We start from the raw sequence: 20388 nt of genomic DNA, 5'->3' as shown, positions 1-20388 counted from the left end.
CTCAGCAGGGTTAAGTAAGCTGACATACAGGGGGTCTGACAGCAGAGGTGAAGTGTGTGTTTGTGTAGTCTTTTCTATGTCTTTAAACTCAACCTGAAATCAAAATTGACCATTTAGCACGTTACTGGTCTTATTTTGCTTGATTCATTAGTGCAATCTTTAATCTAAAAGAATTAAAGTGCCCCTTTTATGCTATTTTAAAAGTTGCAAATGTTATTTCCTACTATAGATTTCCATGCATTAAAGGTCAAAAAACACTCTTTTTCTCATAAAACCCATTACACATCACCTCATCTCTCAAAGAGTCTGAAACGGTTCGTTCGAAGATTCAGTCTCTCGAAACCCCTTCTTTCCGAGAGCCTGCTCTGCTCTGATTGGTCAGATGGCCTAGTCTGTTGTGATTGGTCTACCGCTTAAAATGTGAGTCGGAAACGATGGCATTGGTTTTACCGTATCAATTCCTCATTCTTTTCATTCCCAGCACAGAAAACGGCATCTTCTCGACAACACGAACCAAACTCTTCCAGTCTCAGCTACAACTACTGTGTTTGAGGGCGGGGCAAAGTAGGGCAGCCAATGAAAACCATAGACTGGCATTATGCAAATTCGTTACAAACCTGGTGTGTTACGGAAATGAGACTGGAAATGCTGACGACTCGTTTCAGCACTTCGGAATTGATTCGGAGACAATAACTTATTTGTCGTGCACTTTGATCTTCACAAACAGCTATATTACTCACTCACTTAGTAATATTCTAAAAAGCACTTCAATTTGCTCTGCCTCTTTTTGGTTGATGTCACATTTGGTGAATGTTAACCAGTAGCCAAGTACTATTAATTGTTTTAGGCTGCTGTTAGTTGATGAAGGGTTTCTAAAATCTTTGACAACAGTTAACAGAAATAATATAGATTAATAATAATATAGACAATAGGCGCGTTTCCATTACAGATTTGTGCAAAACTTTTGCGATTTTTTCTAAACGTCGACAAAAAACTATTGCGAAATGAAGGCGTTTCCATTAACCGATGTTATGCGACTAAAACTACATTTTTTCCTCTTGCGATAAGTTAAATCATTCCAAAAACCATGGCAATGGACGTTGGTAGGATTATGTACTATATCCCAGCCATTGCAGTAGCCATTATTATTAATGGAAGGAGATGTATGAGTGTTTTACAAGCATTAATGGTAGGAACGACCCTTATTATACTGGGAGCGGCTCATATGAGGAGTTTCTGGGTGTTTCTCCCTCGTCTCTGCTTCGAGGTCTTGATTGTGGCATTTCTTTGAGGTTTAGAATCCAGTATTACTGTAATTATTTTGTCTTATATTAATTTAATAAAGAACTCTGTCTCGTATTCTGTCCAAACACACCATGTCATCTACGTCAGGTGACCTGTAAATGCGCAAAAACTGTTTCCATTGCAGTTTTGCAAAATATTTCTTTTTCGAATTGCCTGAAAAACCACCTCATGCGAGCGTAAAAACTTTTTTGCGATAAATGGGAGTTTTTGCGAAATTGACGTGTTTCCATTGGGCGTATTTTCAATTCGCAATTTCAGTTTGCGCCATTTGAAGGGTAATGGAAACGCGGCTAATGATATCATATAATAATTGATTTGAAAAAGAAGCATCACCATTGGGATGATATATGAGATGCTCTGCAAGGTAGAATTGATCTTCCATTGCAAACCGCATTCAGTATAAAATGCCCACTTTTCTTGATCCAATCAATTCCAGAAGGATTAAATCAAGTCCTGTCCTACATTTTTCTTTAAAATGCTCTTGCACGTCACATTATGGGTTGCAGACACTTCATGTTGACTTTACATGCAGCTCCAGCTTTTCAAGCACTCTTAATTAAGAGCTCGGTGTGTGCCAGTGGGAGATATACAAAAAAGTCAAAATATTGTGTTTGTGTCTTAAGCTTTCATCCTTCAGCGGGATCTTGTGTGTCTTTGATCATCACAGAAATAACAGAGACGTTTTCTGACAGTTCTGATGGACGTCATGATTAATGTTGAAGGATTTAATCTTTTCTCAGCATGTGATTCAGTCAAATTTACATTCTTTTTCGACGTTTAATTGAAGAGACGATTGCTAATGTTGCTGTCTTTTTGCCTTGCATTTCAGATCATGTTAAAACATCTATCTTCAGGATGTAGAATTATGCATGAAATTAAATATGAGCCTTCTCAAATCCGTACGGCATCACCAAAATTGAGTTTTACATTTTATGATGAGATTTTGGTGCTTGTCTGTGCAAAAAACAATTCTAGACTGTTTTTATAGGAGTAGTAAAAGTGATGCTTGACTTATCAAACACTAGTGTAGATTACAAGTCAAATAGAAATGAATAACAGAAAAATACTTCCTTTAATGATCACTGACACATATTGAAATAAATGAGGTACTAATGAAAACATTAAATTAGATTAATAGTTGCTTTTGTCATTAAAACAGACAGTGCGACTCGTGTTAAAAAATCTCTTCTCGCAACACGACGGGCAGAGGTTGTGTTTGTGGGAGGTATTCATTCGCTCCCCGAGGCGATCATTTCTAATCATCTTTCCCGAATCAGCATCTTCAGGAGAAGAGCGAACAGCTCCTTATAATTCCCTCGGCCCGCGTTTGAAGCTCTTGTGCGCTGATCCTGAACCGTGGGTTCTGAAGGAAAAAGAGATTTGGATTAACTAAGATGCTGTCAGGCCTATTTATAAAGCGTGACTCAACTGATATTGTGCTTTGTGAGTCGTTTGTTCTCTTTCTAGTGAACGGAGTCGGTAGGACTCGTGTCTCCCCACTGACTCAACACCTGCCAGAGAGCCATTGGAAACGATCTCTCGGCATGAAGCTCAGATGACCTTTAAAGGACATTGTTAATGATGCATTATCCTGCACTTATCTTTTGGCAATGCACTGTTGCACATCTGGCTTTTACAAACCTTATTGCGTAATATAAAGCTGAAGAATCAACAGACATGCAGCCTGCTCTTCATAAAGCGAGTATATTTCACCTTTTAATCTCCATCTGGGTGTCGTTTTGCTTAGATTAATCTGCTCTGGAGAGATCAGTCAGTGCTGGTTTGAATGCGTGGCTCTCAGCCAAATGCAAATCCTACTATTGGTTTTATTTAATTCCTTTTGTCTGAATGACATTTTAATTGTGCAAGCCAGTCAGCTGTGTTTTAAAGTTGTTCGTATTTTAATAAGATTGTGAAAATGCACATTTGCTTCAGAAATGTTAAAGGAATAGTTTATCCAGTAGTGATCATTTTATTTTCTCATTTTCACAAAAGAAAAAGATAATTAGGATCATCAGGAAGGTTTTCTATGGATGCTTGTTTATGCCACAGAATAAAACATTTAAAAAAGTAATTGACTTTTTATCTCAGTTCTGACTTTATAACAACGCAATTGAGACTATTATTTGCAATACTTACTTTATAACTCACAATTACGAGTTTATACCATGCAATTCTGAGGAAACAAGGCAGAATTGCGAGATGTAAACTCACAATTGCGAGGAAAAATGTAAAAATTGTGAGATAAAAAGTCACAATTACCTGTTTTATTTTTTATCCAGTGGCGGAAAAAAGCTTCCATATTTTTCCAATAGTTCATTGTAAACAGTTTAGAGCAAAAAAGCACTTTTTTAGTCTGTACATGAACTTGAATTTCGAAGCTTCGCATGAACTTTTCCCTTTAAATTAAAAAAGAGTATCTAAAGATCTAAAATACATCCACTTGCACAGAAACTGCTTGTATAAATGTTGTCAATACTGAGGCCTAGACATAAAAAAGTAGTTCGTCTGAAGGTTACACTCTTAATTCTCTGTTGTTTAGCTGTATATTTTGAACACTTACAGCTGTGTTTTATAAGATATAATAAATTAGCCACCTGACGATCCCAGAGGAGAAATTCAGCTCTCACAGTGGCACTTATAGACCAGAGCTACATAAAAGGAGTAAATAGCAGAGGAATGACTTTGTAAAAATAAGCTATTAAATAACAAATAAGCATAAAAACCTGCTAATGAGGAAAAAAAGAATGAGGAATATTAATCACAAATCTTAGAAACGTTTTCTATACTTGCTGAAAAGGTTTGAATTTTTTTCTTTTAAATCTTTGCTTTTCAATCTGTATTTGAAAACAAACACAGTCTGGCTTTAGATATTATTCATATTTAGCTGTGTTGTTGTACAACTTAATGGTAGATGCCATAGAAGAATCATTTTAGTTGCCCAAAGAAGAACCTTTCAGTTCTGAAAAGAGTGTGAAGAACCTTTTTCCACTATAAAGAATCTTTTGCGTTTGGAAAGGTTCCATGGATGTTAAAGGCTCTTTATGGATCCATATATGCCAAGAGTGTCACATGTCACATCGGCCCAAACCCGGCATCCGACCAGCGCGGAAGGTCTTTACGTGTTACTGTCCTTTTCTCGAGGCAAAGTATTTTTTGATTAAATGCAATACATTTGAATATGTATTCTCTCGTTAATTCATCTGACTCCATAAATGAAAAGGTTTTAATGATATCTGTGCATCATTAAATGTGAGCGAATGTTTGACTATTCCTTTTAACTCTTTAATGAAAATAATGTCAAAGTCAGTTAGAATAATCAAATGTAACAATTTATTATTTCAGGTAAATGTATCATGCCAATTTCATAATCAATTCAAAGATAATCGATACAAAACATCAAATGCTCTGGAATAAAGAGAAGATGCAAACAAAATACATGAGGCTGAGAGATCTCTCTCTAATCTGAGGTACAGAAAGGCCCCGAATCACCGGCTGCATTTCATTATATAGTCAGGACCTCTTTCACTTGGAAACATCTTTTAACAATGGAAATTTGCATTCAGAAGTTACACCTTTTGGGGGGGTAGGAGACCATTTGTCTAGAGACCACCTTCCTTTGTGTGTCAGTTATCCCTAAACTCTTAAAAACCTTATTTTACTTATTTGGAAATGAGACATTTGTACCAGTCGCAATGAGACATTTCAAATGATACTAAATATGTATAATACTCAATGTTAATCATTCACATTAAACTATACATTTTCTTGGGTGAATTCAGGTGATCTGAGCATGAGAGGGGGTGAGGGAAGGGGGAATGATATGTAGATTAGGATGACTCGGAGGTGAGACTTTCGTCTCGATAGTGCACGAGGGCTAGTTCAAATGTTCATTTCCAGAGAGGTCCTTTGTTCTCTCAGGGTCTGGTCGCTTCTTCAACCAGACTGTCCGGCATCTCCTAATTTCTCAATTCTTACACACATATGATCTTTTATTTTTTTTTAAATGGACAGCTGAGATAAATGTAAAGTAGCAACAAGAAATGATTCAGGCTCAAGGGCAAAGCGAGTTTCTCTGGCCCAGAACCTTTTATTCTGTAAAAACACATGGATCTGTGTTGTGGAAATATATCAGACACATGTACAGTACGCCGCCTCTTTATGTTCACTCATACACCCTATAATCACCCAATAATCAGAGACCGGGAGGAACATGTCATAAGCGAAGACTGAGGATCGTAAATAGACTCTTGTGGGCTTCGACTTGAACTGACAGTAACTTTTGCCTATCAGAAGTGAAGGCCAGATGGTGTTAAAAGCACTTGAGGAGTCAAATAAAAACTATAACAGGGTGCCGACCCCGTCCAGCTGTGAATGAGCCGTGTTTAGCCACCGGATGATTGTACTGTCGACACCTACATAATCCTCAAAGGCAAACTGATCAGAAATCCTCTCAGATGAGTCTCAAGCCTTCACAATGTGATATGTTTGGGTCTGAAGAGCCAGTGGAGGAAGAAGAGTGTGAAAACACTTTAGAGACTTTGACGGATGAAAGGATTAGTTGCCCTTGAGAATATAGCAACCATTTTCTCTGTTATGATGATCCAGAGGACCATAATTTATGGGTTTCACATTCTCTTAAAAATGTTTTGATCTAAAGGATTCTGCTGAAATGCATAATAAATTGTGCAATTATTGACAAAACACTAGCGTTCAAATGTTTAAGCTCAGATTTGTTTTTTGAAAGAAATGAATGCTTTTATACAGCAAGGATGCATTAAACTGACCAAGTAAAGACATTTATAATGTTTCCACAGAAATATTAAGCAGCACAACTGTTTTCGACATTGATAATAATCATAAATGTTTGATCTGAAGGATCATGTGACACTGAAGACTGGAGTAATGATGCTGAAAATGTAGCTTTGAACACAGGAATAAATTACAGTTTGCAATATATTCACATAGAAAACAGCTATTTTAAATTGTAATATTATTTCACAATATTACTGTTTTTACTGTATTTTTATTCAAAGAAATGCAGCCTTGAGAAGCAGAAGAGACTTCTTTCCAAAGCATTTTTAAGATCTCACCGACCAAAAGTGAAGTAAAAGCATCATCAAGTGTGCAGCATGCGTGTTCCTCCATTATTAAATTAAATTAAATATTATTAAAAAGCATCCCAGGATGCACCTCAGCTCCCTCCTAGTGAAAGTCTATGAAAGTAGAGAGAGAGAGAGAGAGAGAGAGAGAGAGAGAGAGAGGGGGAGAGAGATGGTTTTTGAGATGATGTGTAGTTTGTTTATGTGACTAACAGGCTTTACGAAGGAATCTCAGTTATAATGTCACGTTCCATCAGTGTTAAAGAGAGAACACCATATAGCTCTAAAGGGGAAGTTTATTAAAGGCCAAATTATTGATCATCACTGTGCATTTCCATCAATCCTCAATGCAACTGCCATTTACTGTTTTTTTTCATCTTTATCTCTCCACAGATTTTCCGCAGAGCTGACAAAAACGGTGAGTGTGAATCTGACCTTTTGCTGCATCACATTGTTACTTTTACACAGCGGTTTAACCACAAGTCAAAAAGCAATTTATTTCTCTGTAAATAAAACCTTTGCATAGTTATTTTGCTAAAATAACCTGATGCATTGCTTAACAATCTCTCTGGGCATGCATGCATTTGAAAGAAAAGTAATAAAACAATAGAAGATTTTATTGCTCTATATAGCTCACGAGTTCAAATATCAACATTCCTTAAAAAGAGAAATAAAAAAGACACTAATGAATCAATAAAATTAATGTGAACTGCAGCTCAGATCAATCATGTAAGTAATTATTTCATATTAAGATCTCAACATTTATGCATTAGGCTGAGCTTTTATTCAGAGCAACTCACATTGCATTTAATATTTACATTTGATCAAATTCATGCATTTCCTGAATCAAACCTTCTGATCTCAGACTTGATTTGCCTTGATCTTTTAATTGATCTTTATTTGCCTTTTCATTGCTATCTAAGGGATATAATTGTGATATTATAGGTATGCAATATTTCATATCTTATTTTAATATGAAATTTATTAATGGAATTTGTGGAATCCACCACTGAATGGAAGTTGTGTGAATATGATTTTACTAGATTTTACAGTTTTCTACTTCAAAACTTCATGTTCAACTCAATGTGTTACTTGCCATTTCTTTGTAATTGTTTGTGAAATTGACTAGCAATTTCTAAGACAAACATCTTTCAGCGTCGTTTCTGGAAATGCTATTATAGCCAGTTGCAAAAAAACAAAACTTTTCATTTCATGCTGAATGCATAATATCTTTGAGAGTTTGAAGCCTTAGAGTCCCGCTGGTTCCTCTGTGCCGGAGCCAGTGTCACGAAACCCTGTTTATTCTTCAAAAGGACTTTAATGCATGTGGAGAGAGAGGGCGAAATGAACAGAATGATGCGCTGTCCAAACAAATCAGAAATGAGTGGCTGTCACTGGGACAGCACGAGTCCTTTCAGAGGTCATTACCATTGTTCCAGAATGCCAATTACCTTCTTGCCTCTTAAATCATCATTGCCATGGACAGAGAGAGAAATAGAAAGAGAAGTGGAGTGGGAGAATATAAGAGCGTCAGAGAGAATAGGAGCCTGTGTATGTGCTGTGAAACCATAATTAGTGGGCTTTGATAAGGCAGCATCAATATTACTATTGCTCATAGTGAGTTAGTGTCAGTGATTTGAACAAACCCCTGACATTACGTGTATATTTGCCATTTAACTTGTTTGTCTGCATTAAATTCAATAATTGTATCCCTTCAAACTCATCTTTGATCACCGAAATGACGTTTAAACGTTTTTCCTTGAAAAAAATTCTTCATGCCTTAAAATATCTTGAATGTAACTCGACACCCTTGGCTCATTTAGTATGCGCGGCTCTATGAATATGCAAATGAGCCCCGCCTCCACTCACTCACTCAGCTCAGAGATCCACTGGTTGACGATCACACGTTGATCTTATTGGTTACAAGGTAGTTTGTGACGTCAGAAACACCAGCGATTTCAAAGCGTGTTTTTGAGACTGTCTTTGGTTCACTGCAGTTTTAAGGAGGAAATACTCAGCAATGGTGTCGACTTATGAATTTACACATGGTTTGTCTTAAAGCATATTAAAAACACCACATAGACACATAAACAACATGAAAAGCTGGATTTTCACCACAGGGGGACTTTAAATGAGGGATATAATGCATTGGGGTCAGTTTTGCACATGTGAAGCTTCTCAATATATTCATAAATCGTCATAATACATCTTAAAGCAGTGGTTCTCAACTCCAGTCCTCGGGACCCGCTCCTCTGCACATTTTGTATGTCTCTCTTATCTGACACACTCAGTTCAGTTCATGGAATCTCTCCTAACGAGCTGATGATCTGATTCAGGTGTGTTAAATAAGGGAGACATACAAAATGTGCAGAGCAGTGGGTCCCGAGGACTGGAGTTGAGAACCACTGTCTTAAAGCATCTCAGTGAGCTTTTGGTGTCAAACTAGAGCACGGCTGCTAAGTAGAACATTGAGTTAGACGAGTTTTGGGAAATAAAAACAGAGTTTGGCTGGTATTCTCCTCTTGAGAGTATATCAAGCTTTTAGTCGAGTTTCAGCTCTCATGTGTGGATTTTGAGCTCAGTGACTTGAAGGAAGATTATTTAAAGATTAGAAGAAGAGTTAAAAGCAGCCCGTCCTGCTTCACACTAACCAAACTCTCTCCCACAGGCCTGTGTTTGATGAGTGGATTTGTGCTGGTCAACTTATCCAACTTATCTGGGTTGTGTCTGTTACACTTTGAGGAAGAGATTAGACTGATTAGGCCTGCTAATTAACTCTTGAGTATAAATGCAAAAAGGGTTTTTTATTAATTCGGTATTTTTAAAGGCATTCAATTTGTATGTGAATGTGAAATATCACCTAAGCATTTGTTTTGCTTTATAGTCAATGCTTTATTTTAAATCTACAATAAAAATCTGTTATTTTGTTATTTTAGTATTATTTATATAATATTTAGTGCTGTCAAATTGATTAATCGTGATTAATCGCATCTAAGTTTGTTAATATAATATGTATATACACACACATATATTTACAATTTTTTTTTTTTAAATATATTTTATAAGTTATACAAAACTTTTATGTTAGATGCGATTAATCGTGATTAATCGATTTGACAGCACTAATATAGTATTTAGTAATCATTTTAATTTATATTTTCAGTTATAACTTTAACTTCAATTCTATCTAAAAAATAAAATTTCAGTTAGTTGCCAAGGCAACATTTAAAAAAAAATTGTTTAGGTTTTTTAAAGTTTAAGTTTTTAATCTAAGGTTTATATTTTATTTTATTTTATTTCAGCTTTATTTCAATTGATGAAACTTATGTTTTAGTTTTAGTTAACAATATGCACAATTAATTATTTTTGATCAAATGACAACCCTAATAATAATTAATAGTCTAATGTTTGTGTGAAAAATGTTTGGAAATATGGTGAAATTGTATTAGGAAAACAAATTAGTGCATGTTAAGGGTTAGTTGGGTTATTTAAATGTCAAAGCATCCATCAGTGGCAGATTTAGGCCATTGCTTGTTGATTTCAATGCTCTAATGGTTAGTAATTAATGGTGATGTGTAATTGTATGAATGTTCAAATAGTTTCTGGTGTGTTCAGAGACACGTTATTGGTTGTTTATCTTCATCAAAAGTTGGACGTTCATCTGCGACCCAAAAACTTGGGTTTGCAAGTTTGTTTTGCTAGTTCCAGCCTGACGCAATTATCATTTTCACATTTGCGCCCATGGGCTGCTGGTCTGAAAACGAGGTGTGTGTTCAGGCGCATTATTGGCACGCTTGTTATTTAAAGAGTGCATTAGTAATGTGCGCCTATACGCGGGTCCACAACGTGCGTACACTCACTGCTAATTAAACACACGGACGCACAGCAGCACACAAACATGCCAAATATAAAAATAAAAGGATTACAATATAAAAGATTAATATTGTTTACATAAAGATAAGGTTGAATCCGGCTTGTCCCATAGATGGTCTAATGCAGGGATGGGCAACTTCGGTCCTGGAGGGCCACTGTCCTACAGAGTTTAGCTCCAACCCTGAAAAAATCACCTGCCTGTAATTTTCTAGTAATCCTGAGGACCTTGATTAGCTTGTTCAGGTGTGTTTGATTAGGGTTGAAGCTAAACTCTGTAGGACAGTGGCCCTCCAGGACCGAAGTTGCCCATCCCTGCTTTAGACCATCTATGGGACAAGCCGGACAAGCCGGACAAGGCCCTTCAGCCACAAGTTGCCCATCCCTGGTCTAAAGCTTTAACCTCGCGCACGAGCAGATCCGTGCGCGCTCTGGAGAAGCGTCCAGTTTTTCCGCGTGCAAATTCCGTCATGTAAATAGCGAATCCGCCATGGCTCGAGCACGACCGGCTTTTAAAGGGAATGGGAGATGAGACTCTGATTGGTTTATTGCACGTTACGCACAAAACACACCCATTACTCATTAAGAGAATACAGACAACCCTTTTAGACCATGCGCCGGGAGCGCCGACCATTTGTCCCATTATTAAACTAGCAAAAGGAGATTCGGACACAACCTATGTGCACTTGTGCCCTGCGCTTTAGACCATGCGCTTAGATCGTTAAATAGGGCCCATTATTTTGCAGTTTTCTTTGCTCCAACTTTAAAATGACATGCTGCTTCTTTAAATTCAAGTAACTGCCTGAATATTCTGGTTGTAGTTTGTTCTTCTACTAACTGTGTCACCCCACAGTCGTGTGCATTGCGTAACTGAATCATATTGCCTGAAAGAAGGTCAGTTTCAGCATCTGCCTGAGCCCGTCGCTGCTGCCAATCGGATGACAAACGGCACATCAAGCATGTCTACGGCCCCTTCGGCAGGGCCTGAAATACTGGAGCTGTCAGCACAGACACACAGAGAGCGAATGAGAGGGAATGTAATGAAAAAGGCCTACGAGAGACAAAACAGGCTGTGAACGCCCACTGCGACTGTCTCTTCACTTACAACCAGCACTTTCCCTTCTGCTCTTCTGCATCTTCCTTGCACAAATTAGCCCGTTTGGAAATGTTCTAGCTTTCTGTCTGCATATTCATCATTTTTCTGTCCTTTAAACCCTCGTCCTCTCCCCCTAAATCCCCTCTTTATTCCTCTCTCTCTCTCTCTCTGCGTGTTCCTGTTTCTTTCAGCGCTCAGAGAAACAGACAGATTGGCTGGGGCTTCAGAGTGTTTCTCTGCTCACGTTGCATCTGTTGACTCAATCTGACAGCACTGCTGGTCGAGAGCAAACCTCAGAACTCAAGATGAGGAAAGATGAGGAAAGATGAGTGTGATAATGAGAATGCAGGAGCTGAAAGAATCAGGAAAGAGGAGAAAGGAGACAATTGTTAAAAGTGAATCATGTCACAAATAGAGAACATTGTGCTATTCAAATGAATTGGTCATACGTTTCTTTGAGGCTTCTCTGAGTGGTGTTTTTAAGCCAGTCATGAATGATTCCTCAATGATTTGTTGAGGAGAGGTGTGCTCTTACTTTATTATGTGATCAGACTTCCAAGACATACAGTATCTAGAGACCAGAATATAATTGGCTGATGAGAGTAGGGACCAGTAAAATCCTAGCAACAATTCAGAACATTCTAGCAACCATTCAGAACATTCTAGAACATTCTTGCAACTATACAGAACATTCTAGAACATTCTAGCAACCATACAGAACATTCAGAACATTCTAGCAACCATTCAGAACATTCTAGAACATTCTAGCAACCATTCAGAACATTCTAGCAACCATTCAGAACATTCTAGCACCCATTCAGAACATTCTAGCAACCATTCAGAACATTCTAGAACATTCTAGCAACAATTCAGAACATTCTAGAACATTCTAGCAACCATTCAGAACATTCTAGAACATTCTAGCAACCATTCAGAACATTCTAGCACCCATTCAGAACATTCTCGCACCCATTCAGAACATTCTAGAACATTCTAGCAACAATTCACAACATTCTAGAAACCGTCCTGGGGTGCGTTTCCCGTAGGCGTAGCAGCGGCTTAACTACTATAGTACGTATAGTTCATCGTTGAAGAAATTAACTAGCTAGTCACGACTATTTCCCGAAACCGTGTTGTTGCAAATTGGTCGTTCAACCACGTTGGTTGATGACGTCACGCACGTGGTGGAGTAATAACTTCTCTTAATGGATCTGTTTGAGATCGAATTAATGCTAGATGTTTTGCTATAAATTACAGACATGCATCTTCTAATTTTTCTCAGTTATTTTGCTTTATTTCCAGATTCAATCTTACGTACTAGAGCTCGTTCGCACATGCACTTTAAAAAAAAAAACGGTGCTTTAAATCTCTTGACAAACTAAAAGACGTAAATGACATTTGTATGTATTTTAAATAAAAGTTATAGATTGTACTGAATGTCAGCTTGCTTATTTCACGCAAGATAAGGATTTATTGAGTCCACATGTCATGCAAACCAGTAACTCTAAGCTTCCAACCACAGGTCGAGATCTGTCGTTCCAACCCATACCACACAACTGTGCGAGGCTGTTTGCGAATGTTCGTTAGAACTATAGTTTCGGGAAACACCGACTCATTGAACTATGTTGATAACAACAGAACTTGCAACTATAGTTGGCTAACGATGCTTTCGGGAAACGCAGACCCAGAAAAACTCTTGCAACGTTCTAGCAACCGTCCAGAAGACCCTAGAAACTAGTGGTTGATATGTGAATGATGTGTCGGAAGCGGGACTTTTATTATGATGGCATAATGTATTTTCCCAGCGCTGAGAACGCCAGCGCCTGAGCAAAGAACTCCCATTCTCCATCTATATTAGTTTACGGTCTTACAAAGAATACACAAACAAAGCAAGTAAACAGTATGCGAAAAGTGTTATATAAACTTTAAACCCTAGATTTTAAACGCATATCCGGTTGCCCATGTCATTTTCACTGTGCGCTGTATTTTTATTTTATTTTTCCACTATTGATTTTTGTTTCATCCGAGGCACTGCTTCTCTTATCTTACCCGAGTTGAATTATCTGTGAAAATTGCACTTTTTTGAGATCTGTTCTGAGTAGTAAAGTTTCATACTGAGATGAAAAATTACATGTGAAGACTTCAATTCTCCAGCGAGAGCCACCGAATGAGAAATAGCTTAAAGAAGCAGATGACTGGAGGTTTTGTGCAGAAATAAAGCATCGTCTTGGCAGAAGCCAGAGACTGTCCTGTGAATTCATTTGAAAAGAATTTCCTTTTAAACCACGTCTTCAGAAAAAAAAAAGAAAAAAAAATGTTTTCTTTGATCAAAGGAAAGATACTGCCTCTTTTAAAATGTGCTTTTAAATATTCAGATGATACTGTATTTTCTTGCCTTATGTGGAAATAAAGCTACTTTAAGCATAAAATATTAATACAGAGAATTATCACTGGTTCGGTGTTTGCAGCGTCTCGTTACTGCAGGGCAATTGTGTCACTCATACATAAATGAATAATTCTGCATCCAAAATGCTCATAAACTATTTCAATTTCTTCTTCTTGTACTTCAATATGTTTTTTTTTACATTTGCAATGAATGCATTTAAAGAAGTTTGACCACCTGTGGCATATTTGAGCATGCTCTTGTTCATGCAGAGATGTATGAATCATCATTTTCTCAGGTGTTTTTTTTTTTTTTTTGTTAGACCTCCATCATATAGAAAATGAATGACTCAGAAAGTCTTCTTCACACTGGCACTCAGCCATTTCTCCCATTGTGACAGCGGTGAGATGTGATGTATGTTTAAGCCTCAAAGAAACCCTTGGCCATTATTTTGGACCCTTCCAGCGAGGGACAAACGTGGGCACGAGAAAAGAGATGTGTGTGTGCTATTGAAGCGCTAAAGGTTCTGGATGGACTGCTGGGTCTCTCCTGGTGAACACCTGCTGACATTTGACAGAATCACTCATGGACTCTTGTTAAGGTTTATCCACTGAACACCTCCAGGCCGTGGAGAGCTAATTTGCATGCAGTGTGAATATATTTAATTATGGTGCAGTACAAAAAATACCTGGTAATTTTGTTGCACCATCAAAATAAAATAAAAAAGAAGTAAAACTCAAGTGTAATTTAAATTAAGCGATGAGCCAGATGCACAGCATTTTTGTTGGTTAATTTAGAACTGGTTTGATGTGCTTGTGTGTAAAGATATTGAGGGCGAATTCACTATTGCATCTGCATAATTTTCTCATGCAATCAGAACTAATTTTGTGCATCTGAAACAGCCCTAAAAAAAACTGCACCGTTAGTGTCATTAAATGTTTTTAAATGCCTAAACCGTGCATTTCTGAAGCGCAGATGCGTGAAACAAATCAGGCTTTAACAGAACAAATTCCTGAAGTGACTGTAGCAGACGAGGCTGTGTCACATTGCTTCATCCTTGCTAGAGGAGATGTGTTTGAAGCACAGCATGGAATGGGTGGGGAACGCTTAGGAAGATGCATTAGAGAATGTTGATCCCCAGACAACAGCGCAGAATGGCACATTAGTTTGAGACTATAAGGCAGAGCAGCGGAGTAGATAAAAGTCTCCTGAGAGCCGCACTGTTTTCTCCAGTGCCTCCATTATCCTCGAGAGCCGCGATCTATCTGACTGCAGATTGAGCTCTTACTGGACTTCAGAGATCACTCACAATTAAACTTTGACCTAGAAACGTCAGGCGATGTTTGGCAAAAAAAACAAAGCAAATGTTCACAATCCAAATCAATGATGCAAACTATACGTTCAGGCTCAATGTCATGATTACTTCTTTTTTTTTAAAGTGGATATTTGAATTACCAGTCTAAACAAGCACACTTGACCCTGGCATGTTCATCATAAGATCATTGACAAATGTTTTTAATAACATTTCATATATTGCATTTTTGTGTACATTGCATATTTAGGGGCCAAGCACCGAAGGTGCGGAGGCACCTATTGTATCTGTTCCCGTTCTTATTATTCTTCTTCCGCCATGGGAGTCTATGGCAGCCCATAGAACCGATTGCGGGAAAGTTGTAATGGTTTGACATTCTGATAGAGGACAGTCCCAACATTAAGTACACCAATTTTGGTGTGTCTAAGTCATTCCTTCTAGCGCCACCACCTGTCCAAAGTTTCACTAATATTTTGCTAATAACTTTTGAACCGTAAGGCCAATCAACAAAATTCTTTTTTCCTCTGATTCCTGAGCTCATGCCGATTCGATTACGATTGCTCGATTTCGATTTCCGTCATAAAAATATGGCCGCCATTTTGAATTTTCAAAAAAAGCTACTTTTTCGAACTCCTCCTAGGCCGTTGCTCCGATTTTCACGAAAATTGAACCAGATCATCTACAGACCATGCCGACAAAAACTTATGGAATTCAAGTTGATTCGCTTAACAATTTTCAAAAAAAAACACAAACAAATTTTACGTAGCGCTTGCGAAAACAGACGTAAGGCTGTATCTCCGCAACGCTTTATTGGATTCAGACCAAACTTGGTACATGTCATCCCAACCATGACCTGAGGCTACATGCTGCGTTTCGGCGCAGCACCACCTACTGGTCCGGAGATATGAAAAATGGCTATTTTTGCTTATAACTTCTGAACAGTTTGCCCAAAAATCATAAAATTGGTCTCGTTAGATTCAGGCCAACATGCTGAGTCGACTGATATCCAATTTTACCATATCGGCCATTTTGGCTGTCGGCCATTTTGAATTTTGTGCTAAAATGCTGTATTTTATGAACGTATGAACGGATTGTTACGAAACTTGGTATGGGTCATCAGCACGATGCCCTGAAGGAGCGTGAGAAGTTTCGAAACAGCGCCACCTAGTGGTGAATTTTTTTCCCCAAATGCTTATAACTTTGTGTGTGGTTGACTTATTTTCAAGAGACTCATCTCTTTAGACTCCTGAATCCTTGCCGAGTCCTACGATACCAAACATGCTAGGTTTCGCCTTACGGTTTGTGTAGCGTTGTGATTTAGCGCTTAAAAAACATTTGCCGATATCTTCGAAACCGCTAGTCCGATGAAACCACCGTCAGAAGTCTGGAAACATAGGTCGATAGCTATACACCACTGCCCAAAATATTGATAGTAAGGGGTAGTAAAATCCAATCAAAGTCATGTGTCAGTCATTTTTTACATATTTTTTCATATAAATGTCTATAACTCCGATGTGAATTGAGATATTTTCACCAAAATTGACACACATATGTATGGGCTCACTCTGAGGACAAATGAAAAAAATGGTGGGACTGAGCCTCTTGGTGGCGCTATAATAGAACAAACCATGAAATTCCCCTGGACTTCAATACAGTTTTGTGAAATAAAATGCTATACTAAACAAATGCATAGATGTAATATTACGAAACTCAGAATGTGCCTTCAGCACCATCCCCCGAAGGTGCCCAAAATATTTTGAGACAGCGCCACCTAGTGGTCAAAAGTTATAACATAATTTCCAAAAAGGCTAATAACTTTTGAATAAATCTGGCTATTGAAATGCCACTGGTCTTAATAGATTCCTTGGGTCAAGCCGAGAACATAGATACCAAGTTTTCTTTATTTGGCCGAACTTCCTGTCCGCCATCTTGTTTTTCAGTCAAAACCTACTTTTTCGAACTCCCCCTAGACCGTTTGTCCGATTTCCACCAAAATCGAATCGTATCATCTCCAGACCGTGCCGACTAAAATTTATGGATTTCGTGTCGATAGACGAAACCGTTTTCGTATAGCGCAGCAGCAAATTTGAGGCATGATGCTAAAAGCACTATTCAGGCTTTATCTCTGCAATGCCTTGACATATTGACACCAAACTTTGTATGTGTCATTGTCACTTCACTCTGACCACATCACATCAATTTTGTAACTGCGCCACCTATTGGTCGAAAGTGATAATCCATTAAATCATATTTTAATTACTGTTTCTATGATTTTTCAGGCATTTTGCCTAAAATCCCCTTTAAATGTCTTAAATTGCTCATTGTTGCAGTTGGTCTGACACTTTCAGAAATGTTGGCATGTCTTGTCGTCTTATTCTGCTTGGCCCCGATAATTGCTGCTTGCAGCTATATTTTGTATATTTTTTACTTTATGTATGCATTAGTATTAACATTTTAACATACTTTTACTATCCAAATCATGTGTCACAACATTTGAGATGTAATGTCCATATGATATATTGTATATACAAATGATTAATTCGTTTTTGAAAATATAATATATTTTTTTGATTTGTATAATTAAATATATTTTTGAATCAAAAAGTAGCTTATCAAGCTACATTTATTTGATAAAAAATACAGTAAAAATTATCAAATATTATTACAATTTAAAAATAAGTGTTTTCTATGTGAATATATAGTGAAATGTAATTTATTCCTGTGATCAAAGCTGAATTTTCAGCATCATTACTCCAGTCTTCAGTGTCACATGATCCTTCAGAAATCATTTCTGATTATTATCAGTGTTGAAAAAGTTTTTTTGTGGAATTTTATATACTACTGTTATATTAATATAATTATTTTCAGGATTATTTGATTAATGTAATTTTCAAAAGAACAGAATTTATTTGAAATAGAATCTTTTGTAACATTTTAAATATTTTACTGTCACTTTTTTCCACCAATGCATCCTTGGTAAATAAAAGTATTAAATTATTTAGTTTTTTTTTCTTACAGATCCTAAACACTTTAACAGTAGCATATCACTTTATTCACTTTTGTGTAATATTTCAGATATACATATTTAACTTCAGGAATGAATGCAAGTGACCCGGATTGGTATTGAAAATTCAGTCGAGATCAGCGAACAGTTTTTTCTCTGTTATACAAAAACAAATATATCACATTTACTCTTGTGTCTGATATATAACCCAATTCAGTGACACACTAAATTTCTAGGATCCAAATGCTAATCCAAATATGCCTTGGAGATTACAGAAGTTCTCTGAGAGAAAACAAACCCGCTGATACTGTAACTGGACTCATTCTTGCTGAGGTTTCTTCCAACCTAATTACATTTCTGGTCAAGATGTAAATGATCTTGTGTTTCTTCTTAAGTGCATCTTTGGCTGGCTAGTGTGTATTTTTATTATCCAAAGACGGCTCTGATTCTGGTCCTGCCGTCTGTTGTGAAGAGACTGAACGCAGATGGCCATTAAATTTGCTCTTGAATTAACTGGAGATGCTGGAGAGTTTTCTAATGCTCTGAATATGTTCAGTCCCTGTGTAATTAAGTGTCCATTTGGCCTCAAAAATGTGGTTTTTAACTTAAAAACATTCAAAGCTTGTTCATGCATTGCAGTGAAATTGCACATTTGTGGATCACACAGTTATTTGAAGAAGTCTCGCTGCTTATGGGTGCATGGTTTTCTTTTTCAAGTATAAATATAAACCTCTGTGTGATTTTTAATGAATTGTAAGTCTGATCATAATTTTGACAGCATCAGTCTAAAGATTGCTCTGTTTGACTCGTCAGGAGTTGATGTCTAGATCAGAATGATGTGTGCTTTGTAAATGATGAGTATTTTACTTCTTTCTGAAAGAAACTGATGGTCTGATCTCTGGCTCTGGAGACTTTGACTTTATGCTCCATCTTTTATAAAAGTTATCAGAGGCTCACATGCAGGCTACTTTATATTTCACTATGTAATATTAATCATTTTCTCAGAATCTCAGTCTAATCTTATTTAACCCTAAAAAGCATGATGAACATGATCAAAACTTTGCAAGTAAAAGAGTTTTAGTATAACTGTACAAACGTCCACCTTCAGCTCGTGCTTCACGTGTCTTTTTTGATCTGAAACCTGATTTTTATAAAGTAAACGTAAGGATAACTTTGATATTGTTAGTAATATTTGAAGATGAACACTCAAATATGCTCATCAGGATTTTGATGAAGGTTTATTTGTTCATCTCTCAATCATCATTGTATTGCATTGCATTATACGTTTTAAAACTACAGTGCTTTGATCATAAACTAAGCATTTAAATATGAGATATTGGCAGATATTGATATTTATGTGCATAAGTATCTGCTATACTGTTATAAAGATCTCATTTACAAGCATCAGAATATCATCTTGCTTTTTGGCCAAGGTTCAAGTCCAAGTATTTTATTGTCATTCTGTACACGTTGACACATGAGAACGAAATATATACTCAGGTCCAGCAGCGTAATAATAATAAAAAGACTTAATACACTAAATTTAACAAGTTATTTAGTACTTTACTTAGTAAACTTCATCTTACGATGTGACCCATAAAAGCCTGACGTATCAAATATGATACTCAACAACAATATAAAAACATGCAAACCTGTTTCATTTAAAGAAAATGATAGATTTTTTGGTTACACTTTATTTTAAGGTGTCAATGTTACAGTGTATTAAGTTCTGAGTAATATTAATTAACTACATGTACTATAGGATTAGGATTAGGTTAAGGGTGTAATTGCATGTAATTATGCATCATTTACTGTTATTACTATGGTAAGTAGATGTAACCTATGTAACAAGGACACTGTAAAATAAAGTTACCGATTTTGTTATTTCACATGTCAGACAGGGTTATATCACAGAGATTTAGCAACGGCAATACAGCAAGTATTTCTCCTAAATCCTTTTTGCACATCATTTTCTAGTTAATATTGGCTTTATATGATTTTTAGATATTAGATCTAGAGTTTTCCACGTTCTGTCACGATTGACGTGGAGCTCAAGTGTCATCAAACCCCAAATGCACAAGTGAAGGGCTAAAAGAGTCCGGTGTCTTCCGGGAGGCTGATAAATGTCAGAGAGCCGAATGTTCAGAGAGGAAGTGATGTAGACGATCTGTCAGCCGTGAATCAGTGAGTGCTGTGTCACATATTGGCATGTATTCCCCTTTCTTCTCTTTGGGCTCTTGATGGATGACACGTTCTGCACTTTACCTAATAATAAGAGCAGATGCACAGATGGTAGTTCACGGATCAGGGTTGATC

At 37.0% G+C, this 20388-nt stretch overlaps 1 protein-coding gene across 1 annotated transcript in view; it reads left to right on the top strand.

The window, feature by feature from the left end:
• The window catches only part of necab3 (N-terminal EF-hand calcium binding protein 3), a 44659-nt gene that overhangs the window by 1198 nt on the left and 23073 nt on the right, over window positions 1-20388 (top strand). Inside the window, exon 2 of the mRNA XM_084128354.1 lies at window positions 6801-6825. Coding sequence (XP_083984480.1) covers window positions 6801-6825 — 25 coding nt within the window. The remainder of the gene's footprint in view (window positions 1-6800; window positions 6826-20388) is intronic.

This window comes from Abramis brama (genome assembly GCF_963993115.1).
Source record: "Abramis brama genome assembly, chromosome: 11".
Taxonomy (NCBI): Eukaryota; Metazoa; Chordata; class Actinopteri; order Cypriniformes; family Leuciscidae; genus Abramis; species Abramis brama.
This window is presented reverse-complemented; position numbering and strand designations above follow the sequence as displayed.